At 43.3% G+C, this 20496-nt stretch overlaps 1 protein-coding gene across 1 annotated transcript in view; it reads left to right on the top strand.

The window, feature by feature from the left end:
* FTO (FTO alpha-ketoglutarate dependent dioxygenase) overlaps window positions 1–20496 on the top strand; it is a 748586-nt gene that overhangs the window by 186668 nt on the left and 541422 nt on the right. Inside the window, exon 4 of the mRNA XM_030204316.1 lies at window positions 10553–10699. Coding sequence (XP_030060176.1) covers window positions 10553–10699 — 147 coding nt within the window. The remainder of the gene's footprint in view (window positions 1–10552; window positions 10700–20496) is intronic.

Genomic DNA, 20496 nt, shown 5'->3' with positions numbered 1-20496 from the left:
ATGTGATGCATTGAATAATCACATATTTTTTCATGGCATGGCTGATGTTTATAAAAATACAGTGATTACCATAGCTGAAAATATAACCCCACCAGTTTTAAGGAACTATCTATCTATCTATCTATACCTAGAAAAACACAGGGCAAGGTGTACTTCATGCAATGATCAAAGAAAATTTACACCGTTGATTAGAAAACTATGAACTTCAAAATTCAGCAACCTAAGGGTGGTGAACTGAACTGAGAGCAATTTTGAATACATTCGTAACCTGAACTGCACAATTCTGTTTAAATCCTCTGAGATATGTAAGTTGTGCAGACCATAACATAATATTTCCCGTCTGTATGTTCTGGGAATCATATTCCTGTTAAAGGTCACTTTGTTGGCATTTCCTTTGGTCTGTGTTTTTATGAGAAGTTGTAAATGGGCTATCTAAGAGGAACAGATATATGAGTCTCTGTAGAGCTGCCAGCATCTATGGTGACCATGAACTGATAATTTTTAGCAGCTTAGGAGAAACTTTCATATATTTCAATGATTCCCAGCCTCAAAGTACAGAATTACTAGACTGATTTTCTGGAAGATATTTCAGGAGCACAGATGGAATAAAGCAGTTATCTGGTTCAAATACTTAACTGTCCTTCTCTGTAGATTTTAACTGAGAAAGATTCAGTGTCATTACTGCTGTAAAACATTAACAGATAGCATTGCCATTCAGAAAGTTATTGTTTCACATTTTTCATTGAACAGTAACATCAGATTATCCTATGTACATGGAAAAACTATTTTAAAGTAAGAAATCTCCAGATGAACCACAATACATTTTATGCATGTTGGATGGTAGGCTAGCAGTTAAATAACATAAGAACTGCCATGCTGGTCAGAAGAAAGGCCCATCAAGTCCAGTATCCTGTTTACAATAGTGGACAGTCCAGTTCATGGGTACAGTATGTCAGTGGCGTAGCAACGGTGGCTGCCACCCGGGGCGGTTCGCCGTTGCACACACCCCCCCCCTTGCCTACCCTCAGTTCCGTCCAAAGTCCTCTTCTTCCTGCCAGCTCCCACACCCTACCTTTACAAGGAAATCTCGGAAGCCGAGGCGCAGCGCCTCGCGTCTGCATGTAAAAGAAGTGTGGATCGTCTCTTCGGGCCTTCCCTCACTCTGTCTGTCCCGCCCTCGCGGAAATAGGAAGTTGCGTCAGCGGAGGGCGGGACAGACAGAGTGAGGGAAAGCCCGAAGAGATGATCCACACTTCTTTTACATGCAGACGTGAGGCGCTGCGCCTCGGCTTCTGAGATTTCTTTGTAAAGGTAGTAGGGTGCGGGAGCTGGCAGGAAGAAGAGGACTTTGGGAGCACCCTCCTTGAGCTGACACCCGGGGCGGACCGCCCCCACCGCCCCGCCCTTGCTACACCACTGCAGTATGTGGCAGAATCCCAAAGAGTAGATAGATTCCCTGCTGCTTATGCCTAGAGATAAAATTGGCTTTCCCTAAGTCTGCTTGGTTAACAACAGTTTCCTTAGTGTGGCAACAGATTAATCCAGGACAAGTGGCTTATGCCCATCTACCAGCAGGCGGAGATAGAGGACACAGAGTTTCACTGTGCCTTAAACCCTGAAGCTCAGTGTCACCGCCCAGTATACCTCTAACTCCAGCAGGTGGCGGACGTGTCTAACGACTTCTCCTGGTTTGGGGCCTTGTCTCTTGTTCCCAGTCTCTGGGCTCAGTTGAGCTGGGGGGGTTCAGTGGCTGGTCTGTGCTGCTTTGGGAACACCTAGTGGTGCTAGGCCCCTCCCCCCTCCCCCGGTCTTGCTGTTTGCCTGCCTTGGGCATCCTTCCAAAAAAAATAAAAAGTCTCGGCAGGAAGGCAGTTCTCGGTCTGCATTTAAGTGGGGAAGCCTTTGGGTTGGCACTGGAGAGCTCCTTTGCAGTGATTTGGTCTTTGTTGTGTGTACCTCATGTTGGCCCCCTCTGAGACAGCTAAGTGCTGTCCCCAGTGCAGGGCATGGAATTCGGTGGCAGGAGTTTGTCCCGCATGTTCTGCTTTGCTGACTCAGCGGCAGGACTCTTCAGGGGAGGAAGCTTCATCCTTGGCAGGTGTGGTGGCACTGGCAGCCAAAGGATTGGCTGTTGCTCTGGATGTGGCCAGCACGGGAAAAGCGGCCATGTTGGTTTCCTGCTTGCAGACCTCAGAATCTCTCTCATGGCATGCTATAACCGCACAGCTGGCATCTAACGCTCCTCCTCCTTCGAAGCAGGGGATTGTTCTGGTTGAGCGGTAGCAAAGGGAAGTTCCTTTTTCACCTGAATTTGTGCTGCTTTTTACCAGGCTTTCCTTTTCAATTGAGCACAGCCTTCTTCAGACCTTCTCCGGTTTCTTCCTCTCTCCCTCAGACTCCAGTTTCTCAGGGGTGCATTTGCAGGTGGAGGATGACTCGGAGACGGGGTCTGTGATGTAGGAGGGGGCCCTTCAGTGGACTCCCCCTCATTTATTTCTGATTTCTCTGCTCATGGGGATCCCTGCTGAGGAGGGGGATGATCCATCCATGGCATGGTTGTTCTGCATGGAGGAGCGGCCTTTCCTGATCACAAAGACTCTGGCTATTCTCCATATCACTCCTCCGTCCTCCCAGCCTTCCTCCATTGCCTCTAATCCCATCAGATCGGGCACCAAAATGCCACATCCATGAGGCTTTGCACGAGTTGATTGATGCCCAGTGAAGCACGCCTGATGCTGGCCTCAAGGTTGCGCGGACCATGGCTCACCTTTACCTGCGGATGTCTGAGGAGATGGAGTCCTTTAGACTATCGGACATGGATTCTTTGGTCACTGCAGTGACATAGAAGACCATGGTTCTTGTTCAGGGAGATACGGCCCTTAAAGATATGCAGGACTGTAGGCTTGAGGCAGCTTTGAAGTACTCCTTCAAGGTGTTGGCCCTTGCCCTGCAGGCATCTGGATCCTGATTCTAAGGATTTTCCCTTCCTGGAAATGGGCTTAGCCTTTTTGGCTTATGGTCTGAATGATATTCTTTGAGCGTCTGCTACGCAGATGGCGCTGGTGGTCTCTGCTAGGCAGTCCTTATGGCTGCAGAACAGGGCAGCAGATATGGTTTCTAAGTCCACGCTCACTAAGCTCCCTTTCTGTTTGGAGAGGATCTGGAGAAGCTGGTCAAGGATCTGGAGAAGCTGGTCCCAAGTCTACCAGAGAGCAAGCTGAGGCCGTTTGTTCGTTCTTCTCACTGTCATTTTTGGGACTCTCGGCATTATAGGCTGGGGCATGTTTCTGGATTTTCTAGATCTCGTTTCCAGTCTAAGCAGTTTTCCTTTTGTGGGGATATGAAGGCAGGCAGGCAGCCCTCTAGGACATCTGCTGTCCCTTATTTGTCGCAATGAAGGTGTCTAGGGTACCTCTGTAGTTCTCATTGGAGGCTGTTTTTCTGGCTTTCTTGAGGAGTGGACCCATGTCATTTTGGACCAGTGGGTCCTAGAGATCTTAAGGGATGGATACAAGCTGGAGTTCGCCTACCCTCTTGCAGATTTTTTTCTTGGAATTTCCCTGTGGGGCTCTGCCCAAGATGACTGCAATCAGGGACACCTTTGAAGGTCTTCTGCATTTGGGTGCCGTGGTTCCAGTGTCACGGGACTAGGTAGGCCTGGAGATGTCTTTTATCTATTTTGTGGCTCCAAATAAAGACGGCGCCTTTCTTCAGATTTTCGACCTCAAGTAGGTCATCAGGGCACTTCAAGGCCACGAATTTCAGAATGGAGACCCTTTGGTCCATGATTGCTTTGGTCTAGTGAGGAAAATGTCTTACTTCCCTGGATCTCAGGGAGGCATATTTTCACATCCTGATTAGGCTTCCTCACAAGTAGTTCCTTTGCTTTGTGGTCTTGGGCAGGCATTTTCAGTTCCAGGCTCTGCCTTTTGACCTTGCTAAGCTCTCTTGTTTCTTTGTCTCTGGAGGGAATCGGGCTCTTTGGAGGCAGATGCTCTGCTCCAGCGGTGGCCATCTGACTCTCTCCTCTACAAGCCCCCCCCCCTCAGCTCATGGTGGACGGGGTGGTGAGAAGAGTGGCTCGCCATTCAGGTCAGGTGGTTCTAGTAGCTCTGGATTGGCCCAGGCGGCCATGGTATGCAGATCTCATTTGTCTCCTAGTGGATGATCCCCCTTCCTCTCCCTGCGGCGAAGGGCCTTCTTCATCAGTGACCCAATCTGATGGATGACCCGTCTCGGTTTAGTCTTACAACCTAGCTATTGAGTGGTCGCGCTCAAGGAGAAAGGGATACCCGGACACAGTTATCACTACTCTTTTGCAGGCGAAAAAGTGGTCAACTTCCGCAGTCTACGCCAGGGTGTGGAGACTTTTTGAGTCTTGGTGCCATGAGCGAGCTCTTTCTCTTTTCCGTGATTCTCTCCCTCAGATTCTGGCTTTTCTTCAGGGTGGCGTCAAGAAAGTCCTGGCCTTGGTGAAGGTCCAGGTGGCGGCCTTGGCCTATTTTAGGGGGCTTGTGAAGAACTCCTTGTTAGCTGCGCATCCGGATGTGTTCCGGTTCTTGAGGGGCATTAATCACTTGCAGCTGCCTCTCCAGCCCATTTGTCCTCAATGGGATCTTAATTTTGTCCTGAAGGGTCTTCAGGTGACTCCTTATGAACCACTTTGAGGAGCTACTCTGAAGGATGTGACTCTTAAGACAGTCTTTTTCGTGGCCATTGTATCAACCAGGCATGTATTGGAGCTTCAGATGCTCTCTTGTTGGGACCCTTTCTTGGTTTTTACGGAAGGCATCCGTAGTATATCTTCCTTTCTGCCTAAGGGGGGTCTCTCCTTTTCACATTAATCAGGCAGTGCTTCTTCCTGCCTTTCTCAAGGAGGATTATAGTTTGGAGTTTTCCCGGCTTCGTCGTCTGGACTATCATTGGGCCCTGTTGCATTACTTCGAGGTTACTAATGACTTTCGGGTTTCAGATCATTTGTTTATCTTGTTTGCTGATCCTCAGAAGGGTCAGGCTGATTCGAATGCTACGGTCTCTCATTGGATGAAGGAGGTGATTTCCTCGGTTTATGTCTCTTCTGAGAAGCGTCCAACGATGTTTTGGTCTCATTCATTTTGGGGGAAGGCAACTTTCCTTGCTGAGTTTCGGGCGGTTCCTCTGGTCGAAATTTGCAGGTCTGCTACATGGTCCTCGGTTCATACCTTTGTGAAGCACTACTGCCTTGATGTGGCTGCTTGGAGGGATACTGCTTTTAAGGCTTCAGTCCTTCTTGCGGGGGTTTCATGGCTTCCACTCTGTGTGAGGACTGTCTTTGTACATCCCACTTGTCCAGGATTGATCTGTTGCCACACTAAGAAAGGTAAAATTAGTTCTTACCAGATAATTTTCATTTCTCTAGTGCCAGAAAATATGGACCCGACAAGGTCTGTGTTTCGGCAGATACAGCCGCCTGCCTCAGGGGTCACAATCAAACTCTGGCAGTGAAATCAAAGAAAGTATGCCTGGTGGAGGAGTGCAGCACAGCATACTGGCTCAGACTGCTTGCTGTCTAGTATATCGATGATGGGAATGCAATGTGGAGCTATACAAATGCATTATGATATTCTTCATTCCACTGAGTGCCTTCTAACCTGAGAGGCTCATCTTCCAGCACTATATTGCAATTTGTTTCATTGTAACTATCCACTGAGTTTTTCTGGAAAGATACAGAAGTGGATTGCCATGCCTTTCTTCTGTGCAATAATGCAAAAATAAAAAAAATTAAAAAGATCTATTTTAGGGGTGCACCAGAAATAGGCTTAGCACACGGGAAAGTCCCACGTTAAAATGTGCTAAGCTCATTTCTTAGTAAAAGGGCCCCATTGACTTTTACAAGTAGCAACTTGCTTCTAATTGATTCCTAAATAATATAGCAAGAGTAAACCATTTCAATTGTAGCAAATAATTATAGGTACATTCATTGGTGAACTGAGTCCATGAGCTACATTTGAACTCTGTTCTTGAGTAATAAACATGTATCAAACCTCAAAAACAATAAAATAAAAAAAATAAATAACTGCACATTCCAAAGGTGCCAGATTTATGAGGAGACCCCAGGAAACTTTGATTGAAATTGCTCTCTCTGATTTTAGTTCTCTGTTTTATAGGTGCCATATTGTGAAGCGTGCTATGGGTAGAGTAAGGAGAAAAGCAGCCCAGCAGACACATATTTAACCTGCAGAGATTACTTCTTTTTATAATACCCTTGATGTATTGCATTAAATATGCTTTGAAAGCCATTCTATTTGCAGTTTTCAGAAGCTTTTTTTCCCCCTGAAATTAAGTTACAATTTATCTGAATGAGGTAGAACATATTAAACCCCTGCAAGACTTTAGTATTGATTTTTCTCAGCGTATTTGCTGGATCGTGTTCTCTCATTTGTGTGCTCTTTGGTAGAACAGCCTGGAGCAGTGCACTGAGCCTTATCCAAAGCTTTGCAGGACAGAGAAACAACAGGGACTTTTCATTAGGATTTCCTCTTTCCAAATTCAAGCACTTGATAGATTATTACTCTTTTATCATTATATCAAAGCCTTCCCAAATGAATAAATTTTGTAGCTATGAGAGATAAATCATGTACATATTTAGTAGGCATAATGTAAACAGAACTATAAACACACACTGAATAATGAAAGATATAAATTTAATAAGATATAAAGTTGACCTTTTCCTGCTATTCCTACTCCTACTCCTTTTTGAGTCCCCTAACCCTTAATAAACTCCATGAAGTCATACCGGCTTTCTGCGCAATACCTATTCTCTGGGTTCACAGACCAGCTCTGCCTCTCCCGTCTCGCCCTCCTTCCAGGTGCAAAAATTCAAACAAAGTATTTTTGCTCTCTATTACTTCCACCACTAAAATCCATCAGACAACCCTGAATTCTCTTTATAGAGGCCTTATCAATGTCTGCTCTATTAGGGGCAAACAATACCAGATACAAGACTTGCTACTAAACTTAGAACTCAACATACTATGCTAGTGGCAATATTCTGTCTGCTATGTGGATAACTTCTCTAGATAACTTAGGACAGACTTTTTTCTGTACTTACTTATCTCAATAAGTTATCTGGATAGCAGATTGAATTAGAAACTGATTGAATTTTAGCTTTGGCACTGAAACCAGCCTGAAATCTGGGTTCAGCCATGCTTTGGTTTCAGCTGTAAATACCAACATATTTTCAGCTAAAACCAAAACTCCTCTCCCCCCCCCCCAACCACTCTGCCTGACCCTCCCCCCAGATACACAACATGACCACTCTCTGCCTGCCCCCTACCTCAACCAGAAGCCCAAACCTCCCACCAGCTGAAGGCCCTCCCCAGGCCTAACGTTAGAAACCCCTGTGGTCTAGTGGCCTCTTCGGGATAGAAGGAGTCCCCAGTAAAAATGGCTGCTGTGACTTCCCAGGGCAGTCTCACAAGACTGCTGCAGAAGGTCACAGAAGCCATTTTGAGATTGCAGCTGCTATGGGCAGGATCTATTGGGGATTGATCCTGCAGATGCCAGTTCCAGTTTCAAAATGGCTGCTGCGACTTTCATGTGAAGTCACAGCAGCCATTTTGACTGTGGAGCCAGCATGGACAGGAATGACTCAGGAATTGCCCCTGCCCTAAAGAGGCCACTAGACCACCAGGGCTTGTAAAGATAGGACTGGGAGGATGGAGCTTGTGGTCAGGAGGGTGGACGGCTCAGGAAAACTTGATCTCTGCTATGTGGGTAGCGGAGGGACCCACAGTCTGCTGCGGGGGGGGGGGGGGGGGTAATGGTTTTGGCTTTGGCTTCAGCCAAATTTGGACACAGATTTGGTTTCCGCCGAAACCAAGAACCCTGGTTTTGGTTGCCCTTAGATTGAATATTGGCACCTCCTAGATGTTACGGGATCATCTTGGCTCTGTACATGCTGCATCCTAGCGCTATCCAGATAGTGCTGAGGTGGTTTAGGGAATATATTCACTGTAAAAGGAGTTCTACAGGAATTTCAAGTAAGTGCCTGAAGTCAATTTATGGAATTTAAATCAGCGAGAAGATCACAAGCTGGGAGGTGCTTGGGCAGCCATTCAGCAGCAGACTAGAAAGGCCCTGTTTAGCCTCAGCAAGTTGCCCTGACTTGCATCCATAAACACACACGTACAAAATATGTGGGTTGTTATGGATAGAAGTTATACATTGAGATCTTGTATATCAAGGGAATAATTTGGAAGGATATGTATGTGATATGATAGAATGATGCAAGATTAAACTGGAGAGGTTTACTCTAATTTCAATAAACTACAAATAAATACATCACACTTTCCTGGCTATAAAGCAGGCCTACAGTTGGGCCAATTATTTATTTTATTTATTTTATTCAACATTAATATAATGGAACCAATAGTAAAACACATACAGGTCATTTTCAACAGCAGATGCAATAGTAAACTGGTGGTTTTACTGTTACCACAGCCATTCATAATGTACCCTGTTACCAGGGCTGTGGAGTCAGTACACCAAACCTTTTACTCCGAGTCCAACTCCTCTATTTTTCTATTGTACGACCCCAACTCTGACACACATTGCCCTTTAGTGTCTCATTTCTCAATAGATGTCAGCACATCCTTTTAAAATCCACGGGCTGACATCAGCAACAGATGTGTTAAAACAAGCCCTCTTTTGAACAAATGTTTCATTTTTTCCAATAATTTAAAAATATTTATTTGTCTTGATTCTGTATTTTGGAGTTATCTGCCATTCTGTCCCCAAATTGGAGACAGGGTCTGCCAGTCATAAGTAAACTGCTGTTTCTGTTGCTGTAGCCATTTGGAAACATCACAACTTCTGTGATACAAATAATGCTTTATAGCAAAAAATAATTTATGTATTCAATGGTGTGCAATTTGATTTTCCAGTACATAACTAATGGAAGCTTTTCATTTAAAGCTCAGATCACTGAATAATATTCTATAATCCTTGTTTTTCTTTGCACCGAGTTTTAGAAATATAAAGGTTAAGTCAAACATATTACTGCATAAATAAATGGATAGGCAGTGGTACAGAATACATGTATAAGATAGTCATCACCACTAGCTGTGGGGCCACTTGAGCACGTAACTGTACAGATTACTGTCACTGTCACAGGTAAGTGTACACTTATGCATGTAACTGGTAGCAAAACACATAGGCATTTTACTGTAAGGATGCATATAAGTGACAAACCTTATTCTATAAAGTTGCGTGTCCAACTTTGCATGCAGTTTGTGGAATACGGTCAGTTACACGTGTAACTTAAGAAAACTAGTGAGCTGGTAATTTGGTATCTGGTTTTAAAAAAGGTTTGGATAAGTTCCTGGAGGAAAAGTCCATAGTTTGTTATTAAGATGAACATGAGGGAAACCACTGCTTGCTCTGGGATTGGTAGCATGGAATGTTGCTATTAATTGGGTTTCTGCAAGGTACTTGTAACCTGGATTGGCCACTGTTGGAAGCAGGATAATGGGCTAGATGGACCATTGGTCTGACCCAGTATGGCTATTCTTATGTTAAAAACCAATTATTGGCTATAATTGGTAGTAAATTGTTGGTGTTCTATAAATTGCATGCATAAATTCAAGAGCATGCAACTGCAATGGGGGCGTGAACCTGGAATGAGCATGGATGGGTCAGAGTGGGCCTGGCAGCTGTGTGCTGATCACTGCCAGCTGAATATAGGGCCCTTAGGGCTAGATTCTGTTTATGGTGCCTGAAAAATCTGCACGCAAAAATATTACACCTAGGCGTATTCTCTAAAGTATGCCTAACTTTAAAAGAATAGACTTAAATTTCCACACGGTATATAGAATATGCTGAGGAGCTCGCCATGTGATGAGATTTGGTCACGTCCATTTAAGCCGTTTTACTTGGTGTAAATCCTGACGCCTAAAATAGGTGAAGATCCAGGTGTATTCTATAATAATGCCCATTCCCCGCCCCATTTCAACTATGCAATGTAGAGTTTAGGTGCACCACGTTATAAAATACACTTAGCAAGCTGTGTGTGTAAATCTCAGTTCCAATTAGTGCTGATAATTGCTTGTTGACATCCAATTAACAGCGCTGATTAGCTAGGTAACCAATTAAGTTATGCACATTGTTATAGAATACACTTCGGTTTCCGCACAGATTTTCAGGCGCCATATATAGATTCCAGGGGTTAGTGCAACTACATAGGGGGTTGTACTCATGGGCAGGTCAGGGGCTTGTCTTGCAGTTGCACACATAAGTTATAGAAAACTATAAGTGCTCACACCTAATGTTAGGTGCACACATACTGTCATACACTCTGTTCTGTAACTGCAATTTCATGTACAATTGCCATTATAGAATTGGTACTTAGCATTCATATTTTTTGCACCTAATTTTTGGCACGCTGTTGAATCTACTCCTATGCGCATCATGCCAGTGAAAAATGTATAAATGTACAAGTTCTTTTGAATATTGATCCATTTGTTTCTAGCAGTCTTCTTTACCTGTATTTGCTTCATTTTTATATCTCTTTTAGATCCTTTAGTTCCCAAAATGAAAGACAAGGAGGACCTGAAAGGTAGAGACCCAGCCATCTGGCATATTGGCCTGAAGATTGCATGGGATATTAAGACACCAGGATTAGCAGTGCCTCTTTACCCTGGGGACAGCTACTTCATGTTAGGTAATGTTCATATCTTAAATGTTAAGAAATATGAAGTATTTTAGAAAAGGTCCCATGAGTCAATCTGTTTAGCTTTCAGAAGGCCTTGTCCTGGAATGATCTTCGGTGCGAGAGGTAATATGTGAAATTTAAACACCTTTTAAAAACCTTATTTCAGAAATTTTTATCGGTCTCCTACATTCCTATATCAGTTCTTTTTCTTTAATATTCTGCTGCAGCTTCTTTGTGGTTCTTGAATATCACAAATGTTGTGCTACTTTCTGTAGGTTTGGGGCAGATGTTTTGCACTGATTGATTGTATTTTTCAGCAGTTTGATAATGTTATTTTATATCGATTTGTGAAGACTGTCTTAATCTGTGCTTCTACCGATTTTATATTGATTGCCTTATTAGCCAATTTTGTAATCCACTCTGAACTTACAGCAGACTTGAAATATTAAATTAAACTAATTCTATCTAGATTCCTAACTGAACTGAACCATCCCAACTTTTCCTCTTTTCCCCCAATCATCTTGCTGATGTGGTAGGCCCAAAGCTGAGGCACCATAAGCATTATAATGCATGGTTTGAGAGGTTTTTCTCTCTCCAGTCCCTACATCTCTCCTATTTCAGAAAAAGTACCTTGACAGTTATCATGATGATTATGAATTATGACCCCCTCCGGAACCTGATAGAGGTGTCATCATTGACTGAAAGATTCAAGTTGAATTGTGCTGGGATCTTCTGCTTCCCTCCCAACTCATCTTCTATCAAGACTTGTGAGGGTTGTTGTCATAACACATCTAGCAGCAACTGGCCTAAGAGTTGGGAGCTATGTTGGTGAACAGATCCATGGTCATCTTTGTGAAATGAACAGTAAAACCTATTTTCAAAAATGTGTGTGCCCTTCTGTAAATATCAGATAATATTTTGGAGAAAGGGTTCTTGAAGAGGCAGTATAAGTTTGATTTTAATGGAAGTCAACTAGGGAAAATCAAATGATTGTCTCTGTATTTCTCTTAATCCCCCCAGTCCCTTTTGTGGCTCATGTGGAGGGGCATTTTCGAAAGGTCGTCCAAGTATGAAATAGGACGCCCTCACGAAGTCGTCCAAAATTAGGTAGGTATAATCGAAAAATAGTATGGACGTCCTTAGACATTCCATTATCGCAGTGCGAAATGCCAAAATCAGGGACGCCCAAAATATAGCAAAAAGGACACCCATCTTCCAGAACCGCCGAAGGACGCCCCCAACATTCACTGTACTTGCCAACATTTGTCATATGAAGGTCCTTCTGTGGTTCTACAAGAAAGACGTCCTTATTACTATACTTTGAACTTCTCTGATGTATCTGGTTGTTCCGCAAGTACAGTGCATGTAGTTGCGGACATCCAGGTACGGGAAATATAAGAAATATTAATAAGTGCAAAATACAGTAACAAAGACATGTTTCTTGTGGAACTGCCGAAGGACGTCCATCTTACTAGGCCCGAGGAGGAGGAACAGCAAATAGTGGTTGTTGGTGGTGAATGGGCAGATATGCCTCCTCTGGAGGGAGAGGAGCAGAACGAGGAGGCCCGACCAACCCCAGCAACACCACCAACCCCAGCAGTACCACTGGACAACAGTGCCGCAGCACTGCAACTCCTGCAGCAACTGGTTGCTGTAGTAAACCAGTTGCTGCTGGAGGTTGCAGCACTGCGGCACTCTGTACAGCAGCGACAGGAAACACACAGCCATCTCCTGCTGCTAATAATAGACATTTTAAGAAGGGTCATGGAGGGACAGGAGAGGCCTCATTGATGGGACCTAAAAAATGTTTTGTAAATAGTTAGTTTATTTTTTAATATTATATTACAATGTTAAACTTTTTCACCAACCAGGGTCTGTGTCTCTACTCTGTGTACTACATATGTGATACTATCATATTTAAAAAGGTGGAAGGAAGGGCCAATGATATCCAACAAAGTTAAGAAGTGATGTGAAGGAGGCATATGTAAATCACAAATAGAGCTTCTAAATTAATCACCATAGGGAGGAAATGATCAACATGGGATACTGTTAAGATGTATTATTTTTCTGTTAACTATAGTTATTAGTAAGTAGGTCTCTTTGCATAAAATGGGACCTGTGCTAAAATAGCACAAGTTAGTGCTAGAATAGCACATCTTAACCTTAGCTACGTTGATAACTACACCGCATAAGGGAAAGGGGATATACCACCTTTCTGTGGTTATAATCAAAGTGGTTTGCATATTATATACAGTTACTTTGTACCTTGGGCAATGAGGGGTTAAGTGACTTGCCTATAGTCACAAGGAGCTGCAGTGGGAATCGAACCCAGTTCTTCAGGATCAAAGCCCATGCATCTTGACTTTGTCAAAGCTTTCTGTAAATCCCTCATGAAAGAATCCTTAGAAAATTAAAAGGCCATGGGATAGGAAGCAGTTGTGGACTGGGAACTAGTTAAAAGACAGAAAATAGAGAGTTGGCTTAAAATAGCCAATTATCTCAGTGGAGGAAGCTGAATACTGAATTCCATAGGGATCTGTACTGGGACCAGTGCTTTTTAATATTATTTATAAATGATCTGGAAATAGGAACAGTGAGTGAAATGAACAAATTTCTAAATAAGACAATAGTATTCAGATTTTTTTAAATTGCATGTGGATTGTGAGAAATTGCAGGCGGACCGTGGGAGACCAGAAAACTGGGCATCCAAATGGCAGATGAAGTTTAACGTGGACAAATGCAAAATGACGCACCTTGAGAAGAATAACCCAAATTACAACTTCATAATGCTAGGTTCCATATTAAGAGTTACCACCCTGGAAAAGGATCTAGGTGTTATCATGGACAACACGTTGAAATCTTCTGTTCAGTGTGTGGCTGCTGTCTAAAAAGCAAGAATTACTACTACTACTACTATTTAGCATTTCTATAGTGCTACAAGGCGTACACAGCGCTGTACAAACATAGAAGAAAGTCCCTGCTCAAAGAGCTTACAATCTAATAGACAAAAAATAAAGAAAGCAAATCAAATCAAGTAATGTGTACAGGAAGGAGGAGAGGAGGGTAGGTGGAGGCGAGTGGTTACAAGTGGTTACGAGTGGTTACGAATTATTAAGACATCAATAGAGAATAAAACAAAAACATCATAAAGCCTTTGTATTACTTCATGGAGTGACCACTCCTTGCATATTGTGTGCAGTTCTGGCAGCCGCATCTCAAAAAAGAGATGGTAGAATTAGAAAAGGTACAGAGAAGGGCAAACAAAATGATTACGGGGATAGAACAACTCTCATATGAGAAAAGGCTAAAGAGGTTAGGGAATCAATTGTTTACTCTTTGAAAAAGTACATGGGGACATGATGCCATGAAGTTACTAAGTAGTGCATTGAAAACAAATTGTAGAAAATATTTTTTTCCACTCAGCGCATATTTAAACTCTGGAACCCATTATCTGGAGGGAAAAGCAGTTAGCAAAGCTGGGTTTAATAAAAGTATGGATGAACTACTGGAAGAAAAGTTCATAAACCATTATTAAGTAGATCTGGGAAAGGCCACTGCTTACCCCCATGGTAACTAGCAAGGATCTTGCTACTTTTTGAGATCCTAATAATCAAGAAACAGGGAAGAAATGTGAAACATGGCAAACCCTATTACATAAAAGTAAATATTCATTGAAAGAACACTCTCTCTAAAGACACAACGGCATAAGATCAAAGCTTATAATTCAACATCAGTCATTTGTCCAAGTGTCCCTTTTTTTATTTAAATTTTATTAAGTACATCTAATATCAAATGAATAGAAAAAGCAACCACTTATCTTTAATTGTGCCCAGCACACTTAATGCTAGCATTGGACAAGACAAATCACCCGACACCCACACTGATGGAACAATGGCATTTGGGTCCAAGACCTGCATCCAGGGTTAGATGGAGTAGTTGCATGCACTGTGAAAGCCGTTAACAAGCAGTAACTCGGCAAAATACTGCTCTCCCCACAGTTTCATGCACCTATGAAATGAAAAAAATATGTACTAAAATAACAGGTTTGCCACCAAAATATACAATACAAAAAGCTGCTGTGAAACTAATAATATCAAAATACTCACTTTTTGAGATCCTGCCAGGTACTTGTGATCTGGATTGGTCTCTGTTGGAAACAGGATACTAGGCTAGATGATCATTTAGTCTGACCCAGTTTGGGCAATTCTTATGTTCTTTTCCATTTAGTCTGGGCCTGCCTTTCGGATAAGAAGCAGGCATAAATGTACATGTCTGAAGTACTTGTATATGTGAATATTTTATAACATACTTGGTAACTTCACCTGTTCATCCAAACTCCACCCCCCCCCCCCCCCAACATGCCTATATCACAGTTGCATAAAAATATATCCCTTCTTGTTACCCACGAGAGGTATGATTTTATAAGAGGCATTTTACATGTTTATACAGGCATATTCACGAAAATTCTTTTTAAAATGATCCATTATGGTTAAATAAGGGACAGTAACATAGTACATGATGGCAGATAGACCTCTACGGTCCATCCAGTCTGCCCAACAGTCACACTCATTATCAAGTCATTATTAAAGCAACATTGAATGTAATACAAAATACTTGATCACTGTCTCTTTGGCATTTCTGGGAAATAGACCACTGAAGTCCACTCAACCTTCTCTTAGTTTCCACCTACTGAAGTTGCCGTTGAAGCCCACTCCAGCTTATCCAAATTTGTGTTGTGAATTGCGGGACACAGTTCGTGAAAGTCTGCCCGGCACTGTCCCCGCATTCCAAATTACTGGAGTTTGTTGAAGCCCTCTCCGGCCCATCCTAAACTGGATTGCCATATACAAGACCCAGACTGTACAAGCCTGCCCAGCACCGGCTTTAGTTCTTCACAGCTAGAGTCACCGTCTAAAGTGCCACTCAAGATGCAAACACACATGCAACCATTTTTTATATCATTCATTTTCTTATTAGAGACCCTCTGTGTTCATCCCACACCTCTGTTTTGTTTTCTCCACCACCTCCTTTGGGACTGTATTCCAGGCATCAGCCATCTTCTGTGAAAAATAATTTCCTGACATTACTCCTAAGTTTACCACCCCACAACCTCAATCCATGTCCTCTAGTTTTCCCATTTTTCCTCCCATGTTACAAAATTATTTATTTATAAGTAATAATTATATATAAAGTTATTTTTCCTATAATTTCTATCATTTAGAATTTCTGAGTGTTCCTTCTTTATGCTCCCAGCTGACCTTTGCTCCTTATCCAAGCTCCCTAGACAACATACACTGTACATAGACTGTTAATGTGGCTAGAGCTGGAAGAGAGGAAAGATTTTGTCATGTATTTTTGTCCTGCTCCTTTGGGCTTACAGCTGAATCAGAATCATTTTGTAGTGGTTTTATGGTATCAAGAGCTCTGATTTGCAACCACCCAGAGTACTCCCCTACCTTTTTTTTATATATATAAATAGTCTTCTTCCTGCCCAGTAATCTAAGCATATCAAGAGTCTGTGCCCAGGAATCAATTGTTTACTCTTTGAAAAAGTAGAAAGGCATGGGGACATAATGCCATGAAGTTAGGGCAGTAATTTTATAACTGAATGTCCACTTGAGAAGTTCAAAAAGGTGCCTATTTTATAAAGACAGCATAGGCGCCAATGTGCCTTCACAAAATAGGCATGTATCACCCAACACTAAAAACTTAATTATCACACCACCATACTATATAACAGTCTTCTGGACCTCAGTGGCACCTTTTTCACAAGGACCACTCAATCCACAGTTTGCCTGCCTCATCAGTCACTGTTTATTGATTACCATTTATAACTCCTTCGTTGGGGGGGAGGGCGTTTTACTAAGCCAAAGTAGGGCTGAAGCGTGGGTAGCATGCACCAAATTGACCCTACCACCGGGGTAGCATGGGCGCACAGCAGTAATTCTGAAGTTGGTATGTGCTATTTCCCAGTAGAAAATAATTTTCTATTTTCTACCATGGAGGGCATTCCCAGCGGTAATCGGCAGCGTGGTCACATTGCCGTGCGCTGCCTGATTACCGCACAAGTAGCGGTTGAGCCCTTATCACTAAGTAAATAGGTGGCAGTAAGGGCTCAAGCAGTAAATAGCCACGCGCTACTTTTAATATTATGCAAGGCCATTTACTGCCCCATTAAAAAAAGGCCTTTTTATCTGCTGCAGTAAAAAATGGCCTAGCACATGAAAATTTCACACATCCACACTAGCACAGGCCACTTTTTACCACAGCTTAGTAAAATGGCCCTAATATCAAACTCATTTTAAAAAATGTGCTTACTCTTAAATTTTATATATAACCTCAATGCCACTTATCTTAATTTTCTGATGGAGCCGCTGTCAACATGGGCCATGTTTCATCTTTAGCTGTGTCAGGTACAGACCTAAAAAAGTTAATAATACAAACCAATCAATTAAAACCTTAACTTATCACAAAAATACATCTAATCATGGGAGTTTTAATATCTCTTATTTCAACTTCTAGTTCAAGCTGTTCTACAGTGCATCATTTAAAATGGTTCTCAAGCCCTCCCTTTATATAACCTCAGCAACCCTACTAGGCTACTCTTGACTTTACCCTGTGAAACCTACCAGGCCAATCAAAATGTTGCCATGTAAAACCTATTCCAGTTGCATATATAACAATAACAGTTGAGTTTAAATCAGAGAATTCCGGTCCAGATCTAAGTTCAAGTTGCACGCTAAAGTTAAAGAATACCGGTTAACATCCAGCTTGTACATATGCACATAGGGTTACCATATGGCTCCAGAAAAAGGAGGATAGATTGAACCAGTCTTGGTTTTACTCGGGCGTATCTGAACTGGGGCGGTAGGGGGGCCAGGGCCAGAGTGAGGGGGCACATTATAGCCCCCCCCCCCCGCCGCCGCCGCTGCCATTGCCGATCCCCCTCCCCCCAGCTGCTGCCATTGCCAATCTCCCCCCGCCATTGCTGTCGCCTACCTTCGCTGGCGGGGGACCCCAACCCCCGCCAGCCGAGGTCCGCTTCCTCCTGCCGGCTGCCTTTAAAAGAATTCCTTCAGCTGGCGGGGGACCCCCAACCACCGCCTGCCAAGCCGGTCTAGTACAGGGGGTAACGATACGAGGGCCGCTTGATAACAGTGATCATAATATGATCGGTTTTGATATTGGCATTGAAGGAAGTGAAACTAGGAAATCAAGTACGCTAGCGTTTAACTATAGAAAAGGTGATTACGACAAAATGAGAAAAATGGTGAAAAAAAGACTGAAAGGAGCAGCTCGCAGAGTAAAAAACTTGCATCAGGCGTGGATGCTGTTTAAAAACACCATCCTGGAGGTTCAGGACAAATATATTCCACGTATTAGAAAAAAGGGAAAAAAGACTAAACGTCAGCCGGCGTGGCTAAACAGTAAGATAAAGGAAATCATTAGAGCCAAAAAACAATCCTTCAGAAAGTGGAGAAGAGAACCAACTGAAAGTAACAGGATAGATCATAAGGAATGCCAAGCCAAATGCAAAGCGGAGATAAGGAGGGCAAAAAAGGACTTTGAGAAGAAATTAGCGTTGGAAGCAAAAATACATAGTAAAAATTTTTTTAGATACATTAAAAGCAGGAAACCGGCCAAAGAGTCGGTTGGGCCGCTGGACGAAAATGGTGTTAAAGGGGCGATCAAGGAGGACAAAGCCGCAGGGGAGAAATTAAATGAATTCTTTGCTTTGGTCTTCACCGAGGAGGATTTGGGGGGGACACCGGTGCCGGAAAGAATATTTGAAGCGGGGGAGTCGGAGAAACTAAACAAATTCTCTGTAACCTTGGAGGATGTAATGGGTCAGTTCAGCAAGCTGAAGAGTAGTAAATCACCGGGACCTGATGGTATTCATCCCAGAGTATTAATAGAACTAAAAAATGAACTTGCGGAGCTACTGTTAGAAATATGCAATCTGTCCCTAAAATCGAGTGTAGTACCGGAAGACTGGAGGGTAGCCAATGTTACTCCGATTTTTAAGAAGGGTTCCAGAGGAGATCCGGGAAATTATAGACCGGTGAGTCTGACGTCGGTGCCGGGCAAGATGGTGGAGGCTATTATTAAGAATAAAATTGCAGAGCATATACAAAAACATGGACTGATGAGACAAAGTCAGCACGGATTTAGTGAAGGGAAGTCTTGCCTCACCAATCTAATGCATTTTTTTGAGGGGGTAAGCAAACATGTGGACAATGGGGAGCCGGTTGATATTGTATATCTGGATTTTCAGAAGGCGTTTGACAAAGTGCCGCACGAAAGACTCCTGAAGAAATTGCAGAGTCATGGAATCGGAGGTAGGGTATTATTATGGATTAAGAACTGGTTGAAAGATAGGAAGCAGAGAGTAGGATTGCGTGGCCAGTATTCTCAGTGGAGGAGGGTAGTTAGTGGGGTCCCGCAGGGGTCTGTGCTGGGTCCGTTGCTTTTTAATGTATTTATAAATGACCTAGAGATGGGAATAACTAGTGAGGTAATTAAATTCGCCGATGACACAAAATTATTCAGGGTCGTCAAGTCGCAGGAGGAATGTGAACGATTACAGGAGGACCTTGCGAGACTGGGAGAATGGGCGTGCAAGTGGCAGATGAAGTTCAATGTTGACAAGTGCAAAGTGATGCATGTGGGTAAGAGGAACCCGAATTATAGCTACGTCTTGCAAGGTTCCGCGTTAGGAGTTACGGATCAAGAAAGGGATCTGGGTGTCGTCGTCGATGATACGCTGAAACCTTCTGCTCAGTGTGCTGCTGCGGCTAGGAAAGCGAATAGAATGTTGGGTGTTATTAGGAAGGGTATGGAGTCCAGGTGTGCGGATGTTATAATGCCGTTGTATCGCTCCATGGTGCGACCGCACCTGGAGTACTGTGTTCAGTACTGGTCTCCGTATCTCAAAAAAGATATAGTAGAATTGGAAAAGGTACAGCGAAGGGCGACGAAAATGATAGTGGGGATGGGACGACTTTCCTATGAAGAGAGGCTGAGAAGGCTAGGGCTTTTCAGCTTGGAGAAGAGACGGCTGAGGGGAGATATGATAGAAGTGTATAAAATAATGAGTGGAATGGATCGGGTGGATGTGAAGCGACTGTTCACGCTATCCAAAAATACTAGGACTAGAGGGCATGAGTTGAAGCTACAGTGTGGTAAATTTAAAACGAATCGGAGAAAATTTTTCTTCACCCAACGTGTAATTAGACTCTGGAATTCGTTGCCGGAGAACGTGGTACGGGCGGTTAGCTTGACGGAGTTTAAAAAGGGGTTAGATAGATTCCTAAAGGACAAGTCCATAGACCGCTATTAAATGGACTTGGAAAAATTCCGCATTTTTAGGTATAACTTGTCTGGAATGTTTTTACGTTTGGGGAGCGTGCCAGGTGCCCTTGACCTGGATTGGCCACTGTCGGTGACAGGATGCTGGGCTAGATGGACCTTTGGTCTTTCCCAGTATGGCACTACTTATGTACTTATGTACTTATGTACTTTCATTTCTTCCACTGCAGTCTGCAAAGCTGGCGCCGAAAGTTTCTTCTGAGTCTGACGTCGTTGTACGTGCAGGACGTCAGACTCAGAAACAGAATGAGCTTCATTCTGTTTCTGAGTCTGACGTCCTGCACGTACAACGTTAGACTCAAAGAAACTTTCGGCGCCAGCGGACCTCGGCTGGCGGGGGTTGGGGTCCCCCGCCAGCGAAGGTAGGCGACAGCAACGGCGGGGGAGGGTTGGCGGCAGTAGGGGGGTCCAGGGCGAAATCTGCGGGGGCCCAGGCC

The sequence above is a fragment of the Microcaecilia unicolor genome, chromosome 5 (genome assembly GCF_901765095.1).
Source record: "Microcaecilia unicolor chromosome 5, aMicUni1.1, whole genome shotgun sequence".
NCBI classification, from domain to species: Eukaryota; Metazoa; Chordata; class Amphibia; order Gymnophiona; family Siphonopidae; genus Microcaecilia; species Microcaecilia unicolor.
Note: the sequence above shows the minus strand (reverse complement) of the source record. Positions and strands in the feature narration are given on the sequence as shown.